Source organism: Danio aesculapii, chromosome 22 (assembly GCF_903798145.1).
Source record: "Danio aesculapii chromosome 22, fDanAes4.1, whole genome shotgun sequence".
NCBI lineage: Eukaryota > Metazoa > Chordata > Actinopteri > Cypriniformes > Danionidae > Danio > Danio aesculapii.
The window spans coordinates 15,968,249-15,987,434 of NC_079456.1; the positions used below are offsets into that span (position 1 = coordinate 15,968,249).

Sequence of the window (19,186 nt, forward strand, 5' to 3'; positions counted from 1 at the left end):
ATAAAATCAGAATCAGAACGGGGAGCCAGAAAATAACTCTGTTAAGATGTCATGAATTATGCGCTTGTGTGATTTCCTGAATCATGTGTTTAATATTCTCTATCTGTGGAGATGGGGTTTACACTTGACTGGATCACTGTCTAGTGACCTGGAATCGTTGTCTAATGAGCTTTGACTTCTTGAGCTGAACACTCGTCTCTCTCGCTTCACATTTCAAACACAGTTTACCATTCAGCTGCATATTGGGCTTGGACTTACAGAAGTAATTTTGAAACATACAACTAGTAGTTACAGAGGCTATCTATCTATCGGTTCTAACAAATATAAACAACATAATGTGCCATAAAGGGTAAAAAAAACATGGTGTCAGCATGCTAACTACATGCTAAAATAGGTTATAAGTGTTTTAGCAACATGTTAGCATGCTAAATCATGCTAGACATATTGGCAATGTAATAAAACATGCTAGGAGTGTAGTAAATCATGTGTGGTAACATGTTAGCGGTGTGTTTAATGATAGCAGGAATCTGTTCAAATACTCTAGCGATCAGTTTATCGTGTTTTATTAACAATTTGATCTGTCTGTATTTCTGTCTAACCATAGGACAACATGCTGAGCCATGACAAAAACAAGCGCTCAACATGCTAAAATGTGTTAGCAATATGTTAACAGTACACTACGGCATGTTAGAAACGTGTTAAATCCTGCCAGAAGCATGCTAGAAACATGGTAAAACATGCTTGGAGTGTCATTCACACTACCAATGTTCTAATAACATGTTCACTGCGTGTTAAGACCTGATAGAACATTTGATGTTGTCATGCGAGTGCTCAATATTTAAATTTGTCATTTAACATTCAGAATTGGAATTTGTTCCCCCTTGTGGGCAGTTCTTGATTATTGTGTAAATAATGCAATATCCGCACGCATATGTTTAAATGGAAAAATAACATAATAAAATGAATTAAAAAAAACATAATAATAAAATTAGAACACTAACCATATTTATTGGTTTCAGTATTCATCAATTTGTGTAGTAAAAACAGTCACCGGTCTTTTTTGACCACGTGGGGACATTGTTTTGGTCTCTGTTAGCAAAACACTCATAAATCATCCAGAATTAAATATTTTTACAAAATGTTGAACTGTGAGGGTTGAGTACAGGGGTATGCTTGGGGGAAGAGGACAGAATATACAGTATACCAATAATTAGGTCTATGGAATGTCCCCATAAAACATGAATACCCAAAGTGTGTGTGTGTGTGTGTGTGTTTGGTGACAGGAGATGTGGGCAGAGACGGGTTTGGGCACAGGTGGCACAGATGTTGTGGAGTCCAGCAGTGCAGAAGGCAGTGGCGAGTGTGATGATGAAGACGGCTGTCAGGGTTCGGGACGTGGAGACGAGAGAGGTGAGTCTCATACAGCTAGCAGAGGACGAGCGTTTACTGGCCTGAGTTTTTTTTTTTTTTTTCCTCATATGTTGGAAATAAATGCAAACTTTTTTTTTTTGCTATATATATATATATATATATATATATATATATATATATATATATATATATATATATATATATATATATATATATATAGCAAAAAAAATTTAATTTACATGTATGCCCATAAATCATATAAATCCCAGCAACCTTGAATACATTTTTATAGTAAAACAACCATTTAAATCTATTTTTGTTTGAAAACAAACTTGATTTTTCTTGTATTAAGATTTAATTAGAGCTTGTTATTAGAAATTAAAAATTAATAGTGATTAATCGCATCCAAAATAAAAACTTTTTTCATACAATATATGTGTGTATATTTATTTTTGTTGGTTCAAACTTACTGTTTTTCTCCACAATGTGTATTTTTTTTTAGAAATAAATAAATTATATATTATACATATATATATATATATATATATATATATATATATATATATATATATATATATATATATATATATATATATAGTTGAAGTCAGAATTACTAGCCCCATGAATTATTAGCCGCCTGTTTATTTCTTTCCCCAGTTTCTGATTAACGGAGAGATTTTTTTCAACACATTTCTAAACATAATAGTTTTAATAACTCATCTCTAATAACTGATTTATTTTATCTTTGCCATGATGACAGTAAATAATATTTCACTACATTTTTTAAGACACTTCTATACAGCTTAAAGTGACATTTAAAGGCTTAACTAGGTTAATTAGGTTAACTAGGCTGGTTAGGGTAATTAGGCAAGTTATTGTATAATGATGGTTTGTTCTGTAGGTTATCGAATAAAAATATGACTTAAAGGGTCTAATAATTTTGACCTTAAAATGTTTTTTAAAAAATTGAAAACTGCTTTTATTCTAGCTAAAATAAAACAAATAAGACTTTCTCTAGAAGAAAATATATTATCAGACATACTGTGAAAATTTCCTTGCTCTGTTAAACATCATTTGGGAAAAAAAAAAAATCAAAGGGGGGCTAATAATTCTGACTTCAACTGTATGTATATGTATATGTATATATATATATATATATATATATACTGGATATTTTCATATTATTTTGGATATTTTTTTCGTATTATTATTAAAGCTTCAGATAAGTAGTTTTCTCTAGATAACTTTTCCTCTCAGATCTGTGCTGTTCTCTTCTGAGAGTCTGCACTGAATAATAGATTTAGAATAGACTTACAATAGAAGAACAGAGTTATTGCAGCATTTCTCAAGGAGCTCCTGCTGTTCTTTTACTCTGCAGCTTCTGTAATGTCTGCCTGTTCATTCATTGCTCTCAGATCCATTTCCACAAACCATAGCATCCCTGCTTTAGCATAACAGACATTAACAAAAACATCATTCTGTCGGCTGAAGCTAGGACATTAACTGGTAAAATCATCTTCGTTCTTTAATTATATACAGTTAAAATGATTTGTTCTACTATGAGCACATTTGGTGTTTAAAAGTTGTGCAAAATTTTCCCAATAATGGGTTGAGGCTGGAAGAATATACTTATGCTTAAATAGTTGGTGGTTCAACCCACTGTGGTGACCACAGATAAATAAGGGACTAAGCTGAAGGAAAATGAATAAAGTTGTGCAGAAATTCACTACACTATTACTACATTATATATTACTGTATCACTTACAAGCACGTACGTCTAATAATAAATAATAATGAAAAACATTTTTTAAATCTATAAAATGACATTTTTTGTTTTTGTAAAGAATTCCAAATATTCAACATAATAAATAAAATACTGAAATATATCTGAAAATATTTACAATTAATTCATTTCCGAATTTATTCAATTAATAGAGCATAGCGTGAACAAATATACAATGATAAATCCACTAGTAAATAGTTAGTGGTACCTCACTACAACGCAGTTCACTTTTCGCAGCCTCAGTTTTGCGGATTTTTTTCTTGTAATTTGACATGCTTTTTTTTACAGCGCATTGTGTTCTGCAACCTGATTAGTGCATTGTGTTCTGCGTCCTGATTGGCTGTAGACCTTTGTCAATCAATCACCTTCATGCTGTGTCTCCTGTACAGTACAGAATGCGTTCAGCTTGCCAATTTTACATTAATCTTCGATCGCTAGCAGTGTGACTCTGAAGTGCTGTACTTTATGTTTGCACGTTTTCTCCCCACAATGTCGACGAAATATTCTGCCGTCAAAGGCACCTGTGGTAGCACCCAAAATGCAGAGCAAGATGCTAAATATCGCACAAAAAGTTGAACTTCTGCACACGCTAAAGGAAGGTAGAAGTTATGTGGCCATTACAGAATAAATAAATAATGATCAAATGGTTTTATTCTGGACTTAATTTTCTACGAAGATTTGATCTTCGAGAGTTTAAACAAGAGAGAAAAGTGTGAAAATGTTAAATCCGGTCTGGTAAAAGTGTATTAAGTGTGTAGTGTGGCACTATGTCTACTACTTTGTTATACAGATAAAAAATGTGTGCTTATTTATTTAAAACAACAAACATAGTAGAATTAATAATAGTAATTAATAATAGTAACGTTAATAGTGCTCTCTCGTGCGTGGACACGCGGTCTACCTTGCATGTATTCTGTCTCTCTTTTTTACCGCCTTAAAACATCTATAATAATTGTAAAAAATAAAGCGAACTACTTTGCGGATTTCACCTATTGCCAGTTATTTTTAGAAGGTAACTCCCACGAATAACTAGCGACCACTAACAAAATGAAAGATGTCTTGTTTTGTATGTATAAATATCAGTAGTAATACTGAAGCAATTTATGTATTCACAAAATGTCAAGACAACAAATGTACTTATAATGCTTTAACTTATTTTAATACGGTTATCAGGTTTCAACAAATTTTTTTTTTACATTTTAAAAGTTTAACTTTATATATTTTTTTTAATTGATGTAAGTTGAGATGACTAGAAAAGTTCATTTGATTCAACTAAAAAGTCAACAAGAATTCTAATATACACTCTAAAAAATAATGGGTTCCACATAATCAATTTGTGTTAGGACAAGATGAAGGAATTAAGTTAACTTAATAGTTTTTTTACAAATTTAAGTGGACTGAACATAAAACAATTAAGTTGTGGCCAAAAAAACTCAAGCATTGTGTTGTTTCAGCTCATTCCGGTTCATTCCGCTGTGGCGACCCTGGAGGCCAAAAAGAAAAAGAATGAATAATTTGTTTTGATGGGGCATCACAGTGGTGCAGCGGATAGCACGATCACCTCACAGCAAGAATGCCGCTGGTTCGAGCCCCGGCTTGGTCAGTTGGCATTTCTGTGTGGAGTTTGCATGTTCTCCCCGTGTTCACGTGGGTTTCCCCCACAAGTCCAGAGACATGCGCTATAGGTGAATTGAAGAAACTAAACTGGCTGTAGCGTATGTGTGTGAAAGAGTGTGTATGGATGTTTCCCAGTACTGGGTTGCAGCTGGAAGGGCATCCGCTGCAAAAAAACGTATGTTGTATTAGTTGGCGGGTCATTCCGCTGTGACGACCCCTGATTAATAAAGAGACTAAGCCGAAACGAACGTGAATGAATGAATTTGTATTGATTTGAGCTTTTTTACTTCAGTAGTTTGGAAAGGCACTGTTTCAGTTTGAATGTCCTTGTTTTCTTTGCTCTGCTCTGGTTGTCCAAACTATAAACTCACACACTGCAGATGTGGAGACACAAACGGTAAACACACACACACAGATTTGATTTCATTTGTCTGGAGGATTGAGCCTCAGCAAGTGCTTATCAGACTCGGTTCCATAAACAACTAGATAAAGTTACACCTGAAATCCCACTTCCTTCTCAAACACTGCAGAGTCAGAGGACAAAAACTGGCGGACACAAGAGGACACGACAGGAGAAATAAAGTAGAAAACGCTCGATATTATATCATCAAATAAAGAAATTTATACAGTTATATATATATTATTAGTCAAAAAATGTTGGTAACATTTTAGGGTGACGTAGTTACACGTGCACTTACTATAGTAATTAAAATGAATTATGCATAATTACATGTAGCTAAACATTATCTAAACAAACCTTACCCACATAAAGTAAGCTAACCCAACCATATAGTACACTGAAAAAAAATTCATTGGATTTACTAATTTTTTTTTAAGGTAACTGATTGCAAACAATTTATATGGTCTGAAATTGAACAAACACTTTAAATTTGGTAATGTTCAACCTAATTAGTTAGTTTAAATTGAGCCCATATAGAGTGCGGGAAATACTGTAAGTATTCAACAAGTCACCATTTTCCTCTGAAAACATATTCCTAAAGGTACCGTTGACTTGATATTTTTCCAGATGTTAATAACAATCAAAGAAATACATATAAAAAAGAAAACAAATGCAATTAATTTACAAATTAAGTTATGTGAAATAAAATGAAATGGCACAGAAAAAAGTATTGAACACATGAAGAAAGGGAGGTGTAAAATGGCAGTGAAAGCTCAGACAGCAGCTGAAATCTCTTAGAAGTTCTTCAGCAACCCTTTACCCTTCCGCAGTGTAAATTAATATTCGCTGCATCAGTCCAACATCTACATTAGCAGGATGATGGAGATGAAACCAGAGTGGACATTTCAGCAAGACAATGATCCAAAACACAGCCAAGGAAACTCTCAAATGCTTTCATAAAAAGAAAATCAATCTGGCCCAGCCAATCACCTGACTTGAATCCAATATATAATACAAAATAAAGATCAGATTTAAGAAATGAGACCCACCGAACCATCCAGATTTTTACACTCTGTTGAAGTCTGTGAAAAAAATCTCACCTGACCAATGCAGTAAATGAATCTTGAATATTATCCGTGATTCTGCTATTGGGTTCATTGGGAAGATCATTCCACAAATAAGAAACGCTTAAATATGAACAAAACTGACGTTTGCCTTTCACTGTGTAATAAAACGAACCCATCAATCACCCTGGACTCATATAAAGCTCAGCTCTACTCCAACACAATCATTTGCTGTGTAAACAAGCTGAAGAAAACAAGCCTTGAGTTTAAACACGACGGCCAGAAAGCGTATTAGCATTATTGACGCAGACAGAGAATCTCTGGGGTTCAGGAAACAATCAATGAGGCGCGCAGGAAAAAAAATACTACATTCCTATTCAACGTACAGAAACAAAACCCCAAAACAGACCTTGTTGGTCTAATAGAGCTTTGCTCTCCATTAGGGTAAAGAAATTCATTCTTCCACTGTGGTGGAACTTATTACAAAAGGCAATTTTAGCATAATGGCAGTTGTTATAGTAGCCTCGCAACTTCACTTTGTCTTTTATATCAAATATGTAAGGAATAATTGAAAACAACATTTGAAATAATTAGAAAATAATACACATCTGTGGTGGCCATCGACGTGCAAAGTGAAATAACACCTCAGGTTTGCATTATTTTCTAATAATTCAATGGATATGAGTTAATTGTTCTGCTTATACTACAGTTACTACACCTAAAGACACTGTTCAGATGTTGTAATTCAAGTAATTTTTTAGGTTTTTGACTTCAAACTCCTCCAGTGTAATTTTACTGCTCCAATAATTGTGAAATAGCTCAAATGATTCAGTGTAGTGATACGAAATTGTAATGCGGTCAACTACTTTAGCTGTGCGTTTATCTGAAAGTTTCCCCGTAGTATAATAAGTGAAGTATTATAAAACTAATTTTGAGAGGATCACATGCTATGATTGATCACGCATCAACAATTATCGATAAACCAATTAAACAAATCCAAGTCTTCAATAAATATCCCAGTTTGTCTTTCTTCCATTATCTTCTTTTTTGAAGAATCTGCCATCCACCCCATTTACCCCTTTTCTCCTTTACCAGGGCAAGCTCTTGAGACCTACCTGATCTCAGACCCCCTTCTATGCTATACAACCAGGCGGGAGCCCTGGGCTCAAGTATCTCCAAGCTCAGGGTTCTCTTCCGGAACAATATGCCAAACCTGCAGCTAGTATCAAGTAATAGCAAAGTGTGAACTCTTGAAAACATTTAACCGGCTACTTCATTCAGTTCGAATATTTCTAAGTTGTTATCAGTAAATACAAATACATTAGTGCAAATCCCTACACTGGTAAAAATTCTCCCCATGATAATAAAAATGGGACATCACTGTAATAATGATAAATTGTATGATCGGTCTGTGCAATGATTTATAACAGTAGCACATGTGCAATACGGTTTGTGTTTACAAACAGATTTACTGTTAAGTTCTTAAGTTCTTTGTTCTATGTATCATCAGTCAAGTGTTTGAAATCGCTCTTTTTTTGTGACTAGATTTAATATTACAGACGTAATCATACTTTTTTATAGTCATCATACATTGAAATCATACTTGTTCTTACAATCACTTAACATCTAATTTAAAAAAAACATTGTGCATTTATAAAGTGTGCATCACACAGCTGAGTGGGCTTGACAAACCACCTGCAGAAACATTCTTCTCTCTTTTAAGAAAAAAAACACTCCCCCCTCCTAACTCAAGCACTTATTTCCCCACCAGTTCAACTTACTAACTGTATAATTAGCACTTCTTGTGTGTATTGCCTCTTCTTGTTGAATCACTGAATGCCTCTTCAATTGTAAGTCGGAAAAAAGCATCTGCTAAATGACTAAATCTAAATGTATAGTACGATACACAGTGGTAAAGGCTAGGTCAATTAGCTATTAGCTAGAAAATTAGCTTGAAATAAATTATCGTTATTAATATCGATGTCGCGATTATACCAGAAAATATTGGGATATAGTCATGTCACCCTCCCTTAATCCATGCTATTTTCCAACCCTGATCTCCATCATCTGCAGTGTCTGTTTGCGTGTGTCTCCGTCATGCTCAATTACGACAAGTTACGCTTGACGAAAACAAACAGTGCTAATGGTGGTGTCCGAGTATTTACCTCAGTATCAGTAGACGGAGACCAGAGAAGTGGCCGCGATCATAAAAAGCTCCGCTCTCCGCTAATGAAGCGTTTCCTGACGAATGAATAATTGATGGATTGTGAGGGGAAACTGGACCTCCTTGACCCGCACGAGACAGACTGCCATCCTGCGCTTCAGGGTCTCATCAACTCCAGTAATTTAGGTCTGAAACTGTAAAAAGTAAGGTTAATGGGGGAAAGTTTCACAGCAACTTTTTCTCTTCTATAATTAATTCTTGACGGCTTGTGATGAAAAGTTGTCGACATCAGTGATGTTTAATGGATCACTTGATCCATTAAAGGTGATTAAGGTTTGTGATGCTGGATCAGAGCCTTTTTGTTTGTCTATTGGATTTTTCCTTCTTTTTTTATTGGTAAACTATAAAGCGACTCTTGATGTCCTATAGGTTGATATATAGGATACGTCAAATTGAACAAATTTCCAAGTGCTGTTTAACAAAGATTTTTTTCAACACATTTTTCAACATAGTTTGTTTTATTAACTAATATATTATTTTTGTCATTGCATTGATGACAGTATATAATATTTTGCTAGTTATTTGGCAAGAAACAGCAGATTTTACAGGCCTAACTTGTTTAATTAGGTTAACTAGGCAAGTAAATCTTATTAAGGAAGTTTTTGGACAACAGTGGTTTGTTCTACAGCCAAAAAAAAAAAAAATTTATGAGACTAATAATAACCTTAAAATTATTGTATTATATTGTAAAGTATTCATAGCGCTTCACTTTTTCCACTTTTTTTATGTCACAGCCTTATTCCAAAATGGATTAAATTAATTTATTTCCTCAAAGTTCTACACACAGGTATATTCTGTTTCCACTGAAAATTCTTGAGATGTTTCAGCAGCTTAATTGGAGTTCCCCTGTGGTAAATTCAGTTGATTGGACATGATTTGAAAAGGCATACACTGGTCTATATAAGGTCCCAGGGTTGACAGTGCTTGTCAAAGCACAAACCAAGCATGAAGACAAACGAATTGTCTGTAGACCTCCGAGACAGGATTGTCTCGAGGCACAAGGCTGAGGAAGGTTACAGAAAAAAATTCTGCTGCTCTGAAAGTTCCAATGAGCACAGTGGCCTCCATCATCTGTAAGTACAAGAAGTTTGGAACCACCAGGCCTCTTCCTAGAGCTGGCCAGCGATCTAAGCTGAGTGATCGGGGGAGAAGGGCCTTAGTCAGGGAGGTGATCAATAACCCGATGGTTACTCTGTCTGAGCTCCAGCATTCTGCTGTGGAGAGAGGAGAACCTTACAGAAGGACAACCATCTGTGCAGCAATCCACCAATCAGGCCTGTATGGTAGAGTGGCCAGACGGAAGCCTCTCCCCACCTGGAATTTGCCAAAAGGCATCTGAAGGACTCTCAGACCATAAGAAACTAAATTCTCTGGTGTGATGAGACTAAAACACTTTGGAGTGAAAGCCAGGCGTTACGTTTGGAGAAAACCAGGCACCGCTCATCACAGACTAATACCATCCCTACAGTGAAGCATGGTGGTGGCAGTATCGTGCTGTGGGGATGTTTTTCAGCAGCAGGAATTGGAAGACTAGTCAGGATAGAGGGAAAGATGAATGCAGCAATGTACAGAGACATCCTGAATGAAAACCTGCTTCAGAGTGCTCTTGACCTCAGATTGGATTGGCTTCACAACAACAGTGAATGTACTTAAGTGGCCCAGTCAGAGCCCAGACCTAAATCCTATTGAACATCTCTGCAGAGATCCGAAAATGGCTGCACACCGTCGCTTCCCATCCAACCTGATAGAGCTTGAGAGGTACTACAAAGACGAATGGCCAAAAATTCCCAAAGACAGGTGTGCCAAGCTTGTGGCATCATATTGAAAAAGACTTGAGGTTGTAATTGCTGCCAAAGGTGCATCAACAAAGTATTGAGCTGTGAATACTTTTGTCATTATGGGGTATTGTGTGTAGAATTTTGAGGAAATAAATAAATTTTATCTATTTTGGAATAAGGCTGTAACATAAAAAAAATGTGGAAAAAGTGAAGCGTTATGAATACTTTCTAGATGCACTGTATTTACGGAAGAAAATTTACAGATAATTTACATGGTCTTTACAGAACATGATCTTTACTTAATATTCTAATTTCCAAGTCACGCTATATTTTTGTCTAGTCCCACAAATATACCCATGGAACAAACAGTAAGACCTTTGGTTCGATCAATTTTTTCCTATATATTTTCTAATCTGTTGAGAAGTAAATGTGCACAGACCACATCCCTACCTGGCAAGAGTAGGACTGACATTTCACTAAAATAACCAAATTTCACCATCACACCCTTAAGCAAGTGAGGGTTTATTAAGCGAGTCTGTTCTTGTAATTTATGTTCTGTACATTTCATAACAGTCTAAGTCGTGTGGCAAAGTGTAAGTGCAAGGTTTTTATGTCCGCTTAAGTGTCGTCGTCCTCTTTCTCCAGCTTTACTTTGATAAATGAAGTGACATTGACACCAGCGCTATTGAATCAGTGTTGTAGAGAGTGAGTGAAACCTCATTACTCAATCCAGCAGTCCAGAGCGCACTGAACAACACCACTCCAGCTTAATATATCAATTAATGCCCTTAATGTGACGCAGGCGTGTGTGTGTGTGTGTGTGTTGGGTCTGTGGCCGCTCGTGTCTCTTGGGTAATGAAGGACTCATTACTGATTCAAGAAGGATTTTGAGAGATACCTTTACACCCCCAACCTCAAGCCTCTAGTGAAGGTCAAACAATACCAGCAGGGTGTGTGTGCGTGTGTGTCCTGAATTAGTCTTGTATGCAAATGATCTTTGCATCACAGTGTGGGATTTGATGAATTTAAATTTGGTAATATGGGTGAAAATAGATTCTACAGGGGGTAATTTATAGAGTTTGTAAAAAGTCCACAAATGACTAAAGGAAGAGAATTTTGGAGGAGGAGCTAATTATTTTAGTAGAATGTAATGTAATATATATATATATATATATATATATATATATATATATATATATATATATATAATGTATTTATTATTTCATTTATAATATTTGTAATAATATTGTAATATTAAGTGTATGAAAAATGTGCGCAGATATGTAGGTACCGTCAAAACATAACATTTATTGTGATTAACTTCTAGTTGATCATTTGGAAAAGTGGCAGAAGGTAAATTTTTCAGATGAATCATCTGTTGAACTGCATCCCAATCATCACAAATACTGCAGAAGACCTGAAGAACCCAAGATTCTCACAGAAATCAGTCAAGATTGGTGAAGGAAAAATCATGGTTTGGGGTTACATTCAGTATGGGGGCATGCGAGAGATCTGCAGAGTGGATGGAAACATCAACAGCCTGAGGTATCAAGACATTTGTGCTGCCCATTACATTACAAACCACAGGAGAGGGCAAATTCCTTAGGATAGTGCTCCTTCTTATACTTCAGCCTAGAGATCTGCACGGCACAAAATTTTTAGTCCCGCTCCCGCCAGATTTTATTCCCCCACCGACCGTATATTCAGCCTTTGTTCACCCGCTGCCTGACCCACCGTGTTTTCTACCCAACCCAACCATTCCGAATCCATTCAGTTTTTCAAAATCTCACGTTAAAATTGAGTACCATCAAAAGAGAGCGATAACAGATAAAAGTGTAAGTTGTGCAAGGATTGTTGGCTAAATGTCAGTTTTGTTTGCCCCTTTATAATGAGACATGAGTGCCGCGTGACGTGCGGTGAGGTTTGTGGCTGGTGAGGCTCTTTCAAAGTCATATTTGCAAACATATCCACTCAATATATTTGCCAACTACCGACTGTGTTTAATATATCATATCAGCATTATTTCTATACACGTGGCAGGTACATATAGGGCCAACGAGGAATGTAAAACGTAAAGCGATTCAATATGCCTCCGAAAAAACACGGTACAGCCGTGGGAATGCGGACCTCTACTTCAGCCTCCACATCATAGTTCCTAAAATCAAAGAAGGTCAAGGTGCTCCAGGATTGGCCATCCTAGTCACCAGACATGGACATTATTGAGCAGGTCTGGGGTAAGATGAAGGAGGAGGCATTGAAGATGAACCCAAAGAATCTTGATGAACTCTCAGAGTCCTGCAAGAACACTTTCTTTGTCATTCCAGATGATTTTAATAATGAGTTATTTGAGTCATTGCAGAGATGTATGGATGCAGTCCTCCAAACTCATGGGAGTCATACACAATATTAATTCTTTTTCCACTGCACCATGACTTTATATTCTCTACTGTACATTATTTCTGTTAAGTGACAAGACTTTTTTTTAAGCAAAGTCAGACCTTACTGTTCTAATTAAATAATTACAAATGGTATGATGGTATTTTATTTTGGTAAAATATGCGCAATTTGGAGGCCTTTGCCTTTCATATAAGCCACTCCTGATACCAAATGATCAACTAGAAATCAAGTTATTATTAGTTGTTGCTAAAACTTGGATAGGCAACAAGAAATTTGTCAGGTAGTGTATATGTAAATACTTATGTTTTGTGTATATTTTAGTATTTTGTGTGTGTGTATTTATTTATACATATACATGATATTAATACAAACAATTTTTTTATGCAATATTGCGTGATTAATAATTTGACAGCGCTAATAAAACAAATGTCCCCACAAGTATATCAATGCTAGTAGTTTTTGCCCCATGAGTAAAATGGTTCATTATATATATATTTATAAAATTGTATTTATTTTTTAAAATAAAAATGTAATTTGTAATATTTACAAACACACACATAAACACGGGATTATGACGTGGCAGAGCAGGTTATTCCAATTACGTTTTTTTTCAAAGGAGATAGAGATTGTAAATGTAAATTAATTAATTTTATTTAGGAAGATGTGTGCATGGAAACAAATTTCATTTTATTTCTCTCTTATTTTTTAGATGGAGTAATTGAAAGCATCACCTTTAACACAAAACGAACAGGTCCTTGATGAACAGCTAAGAAAAAAAAAAGTTTATTTTAAAACCCACGACTGTTGTTTGTTTGGCACATACCGGCAGCCGCACTCATGTTACTGCATTGGCATTCATGCGTGTCTCGGTTGGTAATTATCAGATTATTTTCCAGCATCAGACATGGGAGCAGGCAAGCTCTGACAGTTTGGTAAACTCTGATTAAGGTGACCTCATCTCCCGCTAATGCACCGCTGTCGGTTTGTCAGCACCTGCTTCTTCCACTAAATTCCTTTTTTTTTTTAGATCTTAAAATCACAAACAGGATTGTTGTGCGAGTAGATGTCAGCGTAGCTAATGCTAAAATAATTTCAGATCCACTGGCTCTCCTCACACCCTTCCCCCTTGCACACTGACTGAGAACAGGAGAGGATGATTAGATTGAGTCCCAAAGGTACCCAGCTGTAGGAAACATTGCAGCCGTTGTGTCAGAAACAGCAGGTTTATGTAGCTTTAGCCATGCTAGTAATAAAAATGTCACTTTTTTGACACTGCATTGGCCATGTCCATGTTCAAAGAGTCAGACTTGTGTTTTTAGTGACAAAGCATTGAATGTATGTTCAACAACCTAAAGAAGTGTATGGTAAAATGTTATAAAATTGGACAGTCTGCGTTAACCACAACAAATTTTGAGACTCTAACTCTAACTTTCCCTCTAGCCTCACCAACTGTCCAAATTGGAAAAAACAGACAAAAACAAAACTGTTCGAGAAATCAATTCTAAGATTTTGTCCCTCAAATCGATTCGGTTGGTTATGGTGCTCTAGGCTTGTTTTTAACTGCGGTTGGCACTCTAGGCTTGTTTTTAACAACAGATGGCGCTCCAGGCTAGTTTTTAACCATACACTCAATTGCTCTTGAGGAAGAGCGCTTGTGCGTAGTCATGTAAGCTTTCGTGTAAGTCATGTAAGTTGTCTTGTTTCAACAGCTCAAACACTCTTGTAATTCATTTTATGTAACGTTTTATTTAACTTTGGATGCAAGCAGATTATGGCTGCTGTCAAGCATAAAAGCACAAAAACTCAGAATCGGTTCAAGAGAGAATTTCTCGAATGGCTTTTGCCTCAGATCTAATGTTTATGTCAATAACTTTTGAAGCACAAACGCTAGAAGCTAAAGAAGACGAATCTTTAAAGCAAAAACTTTTTCGCCGTTTCAAATTTTTCAGGAAAATCAACATTTCTGAACTTCTTGGCTGATAATTTCGATGTTTGCGAACACCGATCAGATAAAATGTATAATTCAAGTTGATTAAGATATCGATTTTGAAAAAAATGCCCCAGTGAATTTGGGAAAAAGCTGAAAATAGCGGTAGACTGCTGGTTTAGTTTGTGTTAGAACAACACAACAATGTCAAGGAACCAAACCGACAGAGCTGACTGAAAATTCTTCAGTATCTGATTTATATTGCTAAATCTCACAGTTTTTATATGTACCATAATTGTCCAATGTCCAACCCAGACAATATATAATTCATTTTAAACTATTAATAATGTAAATAAAGATATCTTTGTTAACAGTAAGACTTTACGTTTTCCATAAAATTACTTTTACTGGCAACTGATGAAGCTAGTAACACCAAATGTTGTCAGAGCTAAGATCAAGTTCCCATAATGCAATTCAAAAGCACAAATAGTTGAGGGAAAACACCTGTGAATCACAATCTACAGATATTTTCTCTTTATATATACAGTCATATGACTGTTAATTACCAGATATTTCTACAGTGGATGAAGGAAGCATTACTTCTAGCATCTGGCTTCATGTGTTTGGCATTGTTGGTTGGAGATCACATTTCCACACCTGCTTATCCCACCTCTGGACTTAAAAAAAACTCAAGTAAATGAATGAATGGAGATGTTTTGTCTTCGCTTTCATAAACATCAAGAGTTTTCGAGAGTGCCAAGTACCACACATAATTATACCTACTTTGTGGGTGGACAAGTTAACAATGGCGCCCTGTCTGCTTTTAGACATAATGTCTATGATGGAACTGTGATCACTATTAAACCACTAAATGCCGAATAAATCAATTAAATTCAGAATAAAAAAAGCTTTTTTAAAGCATTGCGCTGCGCTTACTGTAAAGCATATTTTTTACCAATAATAAGTGAGGTTTAAACACCAAATCATTATATTTAAATAACTTCAGATGGATCATGTGACACTCCAGTAATGATGCTGAAAATCTGCCACTGAATCATTGGTGTTCTACACATTATATATATACACAATACATTACATGTTATTAGTACGTTTTAAGCAACACAGGCTTCGAGAAATAATTGTCTTTTGTGGTCACATGGGCAGTTAATTAATTAAGTTTTAAGTAAAAATGTCTAATGATACTATACTAACACATTAAACGCACATGTGATTATTTAAATTACAATACTTTTCAAACTGAAAATGTGAGTTGAAGAAAATGTGTTGCTCATTTCTGATGACTCCAGAAATATTCAAAAGTAACATTCCTATAATGTTCACATAATGATCGAATACATTACAACTTTCACATAACCAAGAAAAAACATTGAGGCTTCAACAGCCTTTTGAAAATGTAAGCTATACACTGTTTTCTGCTACATTTTAGAAAACATTTGTTGAATATTTTTAAACATTGTTACTATATTATTCGTACATGGAACGTTTTTCTTCAAAAGTTTAGAAAATGTTTAAGTACTAATTAATAACATTAGTTATTTATGAGCCCACACGGAATCTGCGGCTGCAAGTCTATTTATTTACTTGTGTAAATGTGTGTACATTTATATTTATTCCGTTTTTTTATTAATTTCAGTAATATTATTGACTAATATGAAAATGTTCATGTGATTTATTTACAATACAGTGTGCAAAGTAATATTTTCTGTCTTTTAGTAGAGATATTATATGAGAGACTTGCTGTGTTTACCAAATAAGTGGATCTAATTGGATTTGCATTGTGAACATAAAATAAAAGTTAAAAAGGTATTTATTTTTTATTTCATATATGCAGTTTTTAGGTATGATACTCCCAAAATCATTCCGCATAAATCCGCAGATTTTTTACAAAATTCTCCACAGAAATAGCAAAAAAGATTCTGTCTGGCCCTGGTTATTTATAACTAAACTTATAAATAACAAGTGTGACGTCACGTGAAGCGGCTCCTGGGTCAAACTGTATGGGGAGACTCATCAAATGGTAATAATAAACGTTTACAAAGCTATGTAATACTTTCGAAAATCCCGATCACTCTATATATATATCTCCATGCCTAATGTCAGATGGCCAGAAAGTGATACATTTTTTATAAATTGTTAAAATTTTGGTATTTGTGATGCAGCAAGCCCAGAGACTGTTGTGTACACTATGATTATATATAAAATTTTAAATATATAATAATTATTATATATAATATATACTGTATAAATACACTTTAATGTGTGATATGACTAAAAAGTGGCCATAAATGAATATTTTCCCAATTCAAATGAGTAGCTTGGTCCCGGAAACAGTATTTCATACGTCACCGATATGTCACGAATTAACAAACGGATAATGTTCACCAAGCGAAAAACGTAAGCATTCTATCAACGTTTTCTATCAACATTACACATAATAATAATAATAATTATGTCAGTTGTTTTTAAAAATGGAATGTTTATGGTGTACAAATTGTAAACATTCTAAGGCCATGATGTTTTCATAACCTAACGGAAACATCAGCAAAACGTTCTAACTTACGAATTTCGTTAGCTGCAACATTGTTCAGATAAACTTGAACATTGTAATAGCTACACAGTCCAAGCAGCTGTGCTTTAAATTTTTTAAATATGCTTAAGGTCAAGTAGAAGTCTCGTCTAGAATGTTTTTTTACTTGTTCGTCACTGTTTCTTGACTGAAAACTAGGCCAAGTCGAGCTAATTTATTCAGTCTGTCGTTTGTGTTCCGTGAGCCGTTCAGGACGGCGGTTCAGTAGCGTTCTGCTCCAGCTTCATAGGAAAGATCTGAAATGCAATCATTCTTGCTGTCATGCGTGGTCATGCTTCACCTGCATGTTTGATAGACAGAAGGTAAACATGGTTTTACGGAGGCGTAATTATACCATTTGCTTTTGTCTTACGAATGAGTGGCCACATGTCACAGCAATTACACGAGTGCTGCTGTTGTGCAGGTTGGCATTCAGCGAGTCTGAGGCTAGAAGCTGGATGCATATTTAATATCCATCTGATCAAAGTTGTAAAGCCAAGATATGGTTATAATAGTTTCTCAAGATGTTTTTTAATATAGTGCTTCTTTTTCTTCTTCTTCAAATTTTCAGAGATCTGCTTAAAAATATTTTGTGCCGCAAAGCAGAATTTTAAGCATCATTACTTCAGGTTTCAGTCTCACATGGTTCTTCAGATATGCTAATTCGCTGCCTAAGGAACATTTATTATTGTCGTCAATATTGAAAGCATTAATATTATGTGAATATTGTGATGATATTTTAGACTTTGATAAGTGTACAGTACTGTGTGCTAATACTGCATTTGCCAATGTGGAAAATAAATTAGAACGTAGTTAAATAGATATAAATCTATAAAATATATATAAATGTGATTTTTTATATATATTTATATGAGGATCAGATTATTTAATTACAAATATCAATATATAGTTATAAATCAGAATATGTAAATTGTTATTATATACAGTAGATGTACATCAGAATACAAAATGATAAATGGTAATATATAGATGTAAATCATTAATGTATAGTAAAATATTGCCTATATATATATATATATATATATATATATATATATATATATATATATATATATATATATATATATATTAATTGTGAATGCAAAGAAGTAAATCAAAATATATATATTTATAAATCTATAACAGAATTTATAAATCTAGATATTAAATGTAGATAGATTTACATACAGTGATGGGCAATAACGTGCCACTAGTAATGCGTTACTGTAACGGCATTACTTTTGACCGTAACTAACATTGTAGCGCCTTACTTTTTAAATATAGTAACTCCATTATTGTTACAATATGATGCATTTGTCCGTTACTTGGTAAGTTCAATAATTTTGTCTGCAGTCTAGCCCACATTTTCCTGTTTACAGTGGCGACGCATTGTGGCATCGCGTCGTGCATGAAAGCAGAGACTGAATCTGCGCAAGATACACCAAGTAAAGACAAACTTTTCTGATGCTGAAGCAACTTTACTTTACTTTTTTGTTGTTTCTGGATATATTATTCAGTTGGTTTAGAACCTTGTGATGTTTTTTATTTTTGTGCTGCTGATCTGAATGAAATAAATTAGAGTTTAAAAATGACTTTTTATTAACGTTTGTCTTGTATTTTAGTTGTCAGAATGCAAATTAATTAAATCTGTGAAGCTGATCAACAGTGTATTCGCCATGCAGCACTAAAGTGACGTTATAAGGGTTTTAATTGGAGCATTAATTAAAACTCTTTAACTCTTCAATTACTTTTAACAGTAATGCATTACTTTTTGGTGTACGTAATCAGTAAAGTAACTGAGTTACTTTTTGAATGAAGTAATTAGTAACTGTAATTAGTTAGTTTATATAATTTATATAGTTTTATATTCTGTAATTTATTTTATATATATATATATATATATAGGATGTTACACATTTTATATTTTTTTATAAATTATAAGTATTATTTTTATTATTTTTATTCAGTGCCAGTTAATTTCTGTGTGGATGCGATGAAAAAATGATGTGGTCTTGATTAGAAATGCTGAAATCTTGCT

At 34.5% G+C, this 19,186-nt stretch overlaps 1 protein-coding gene across 2 annotated transcripts in view; it reads left to right on the plus strand.

Annotated features, from left to right (window-relative positions):
* The window catches only part of gpc5b (glypican 5b), a 62,152-nt gene that overhangs the window by 39,155 nt on the left and 3,811 nt on the right, over positions 1–19,186 (plus strand). Inside the window, exon 8 of one of the 2 annotated variants that reach the window (XM_056448266.1) lies at positions 1,284–1,410. In XM_056448266.1, coding sequence (XP_056304241.1) covers positions 1,284–1,410 — 127 coding nt within the window. The remainder of the gene's footprint in view (positions 1–1,283; positions 1,411–19,186) is intronic. The other variant, XM_056448267.1, reaches the window with a different exon arrangement.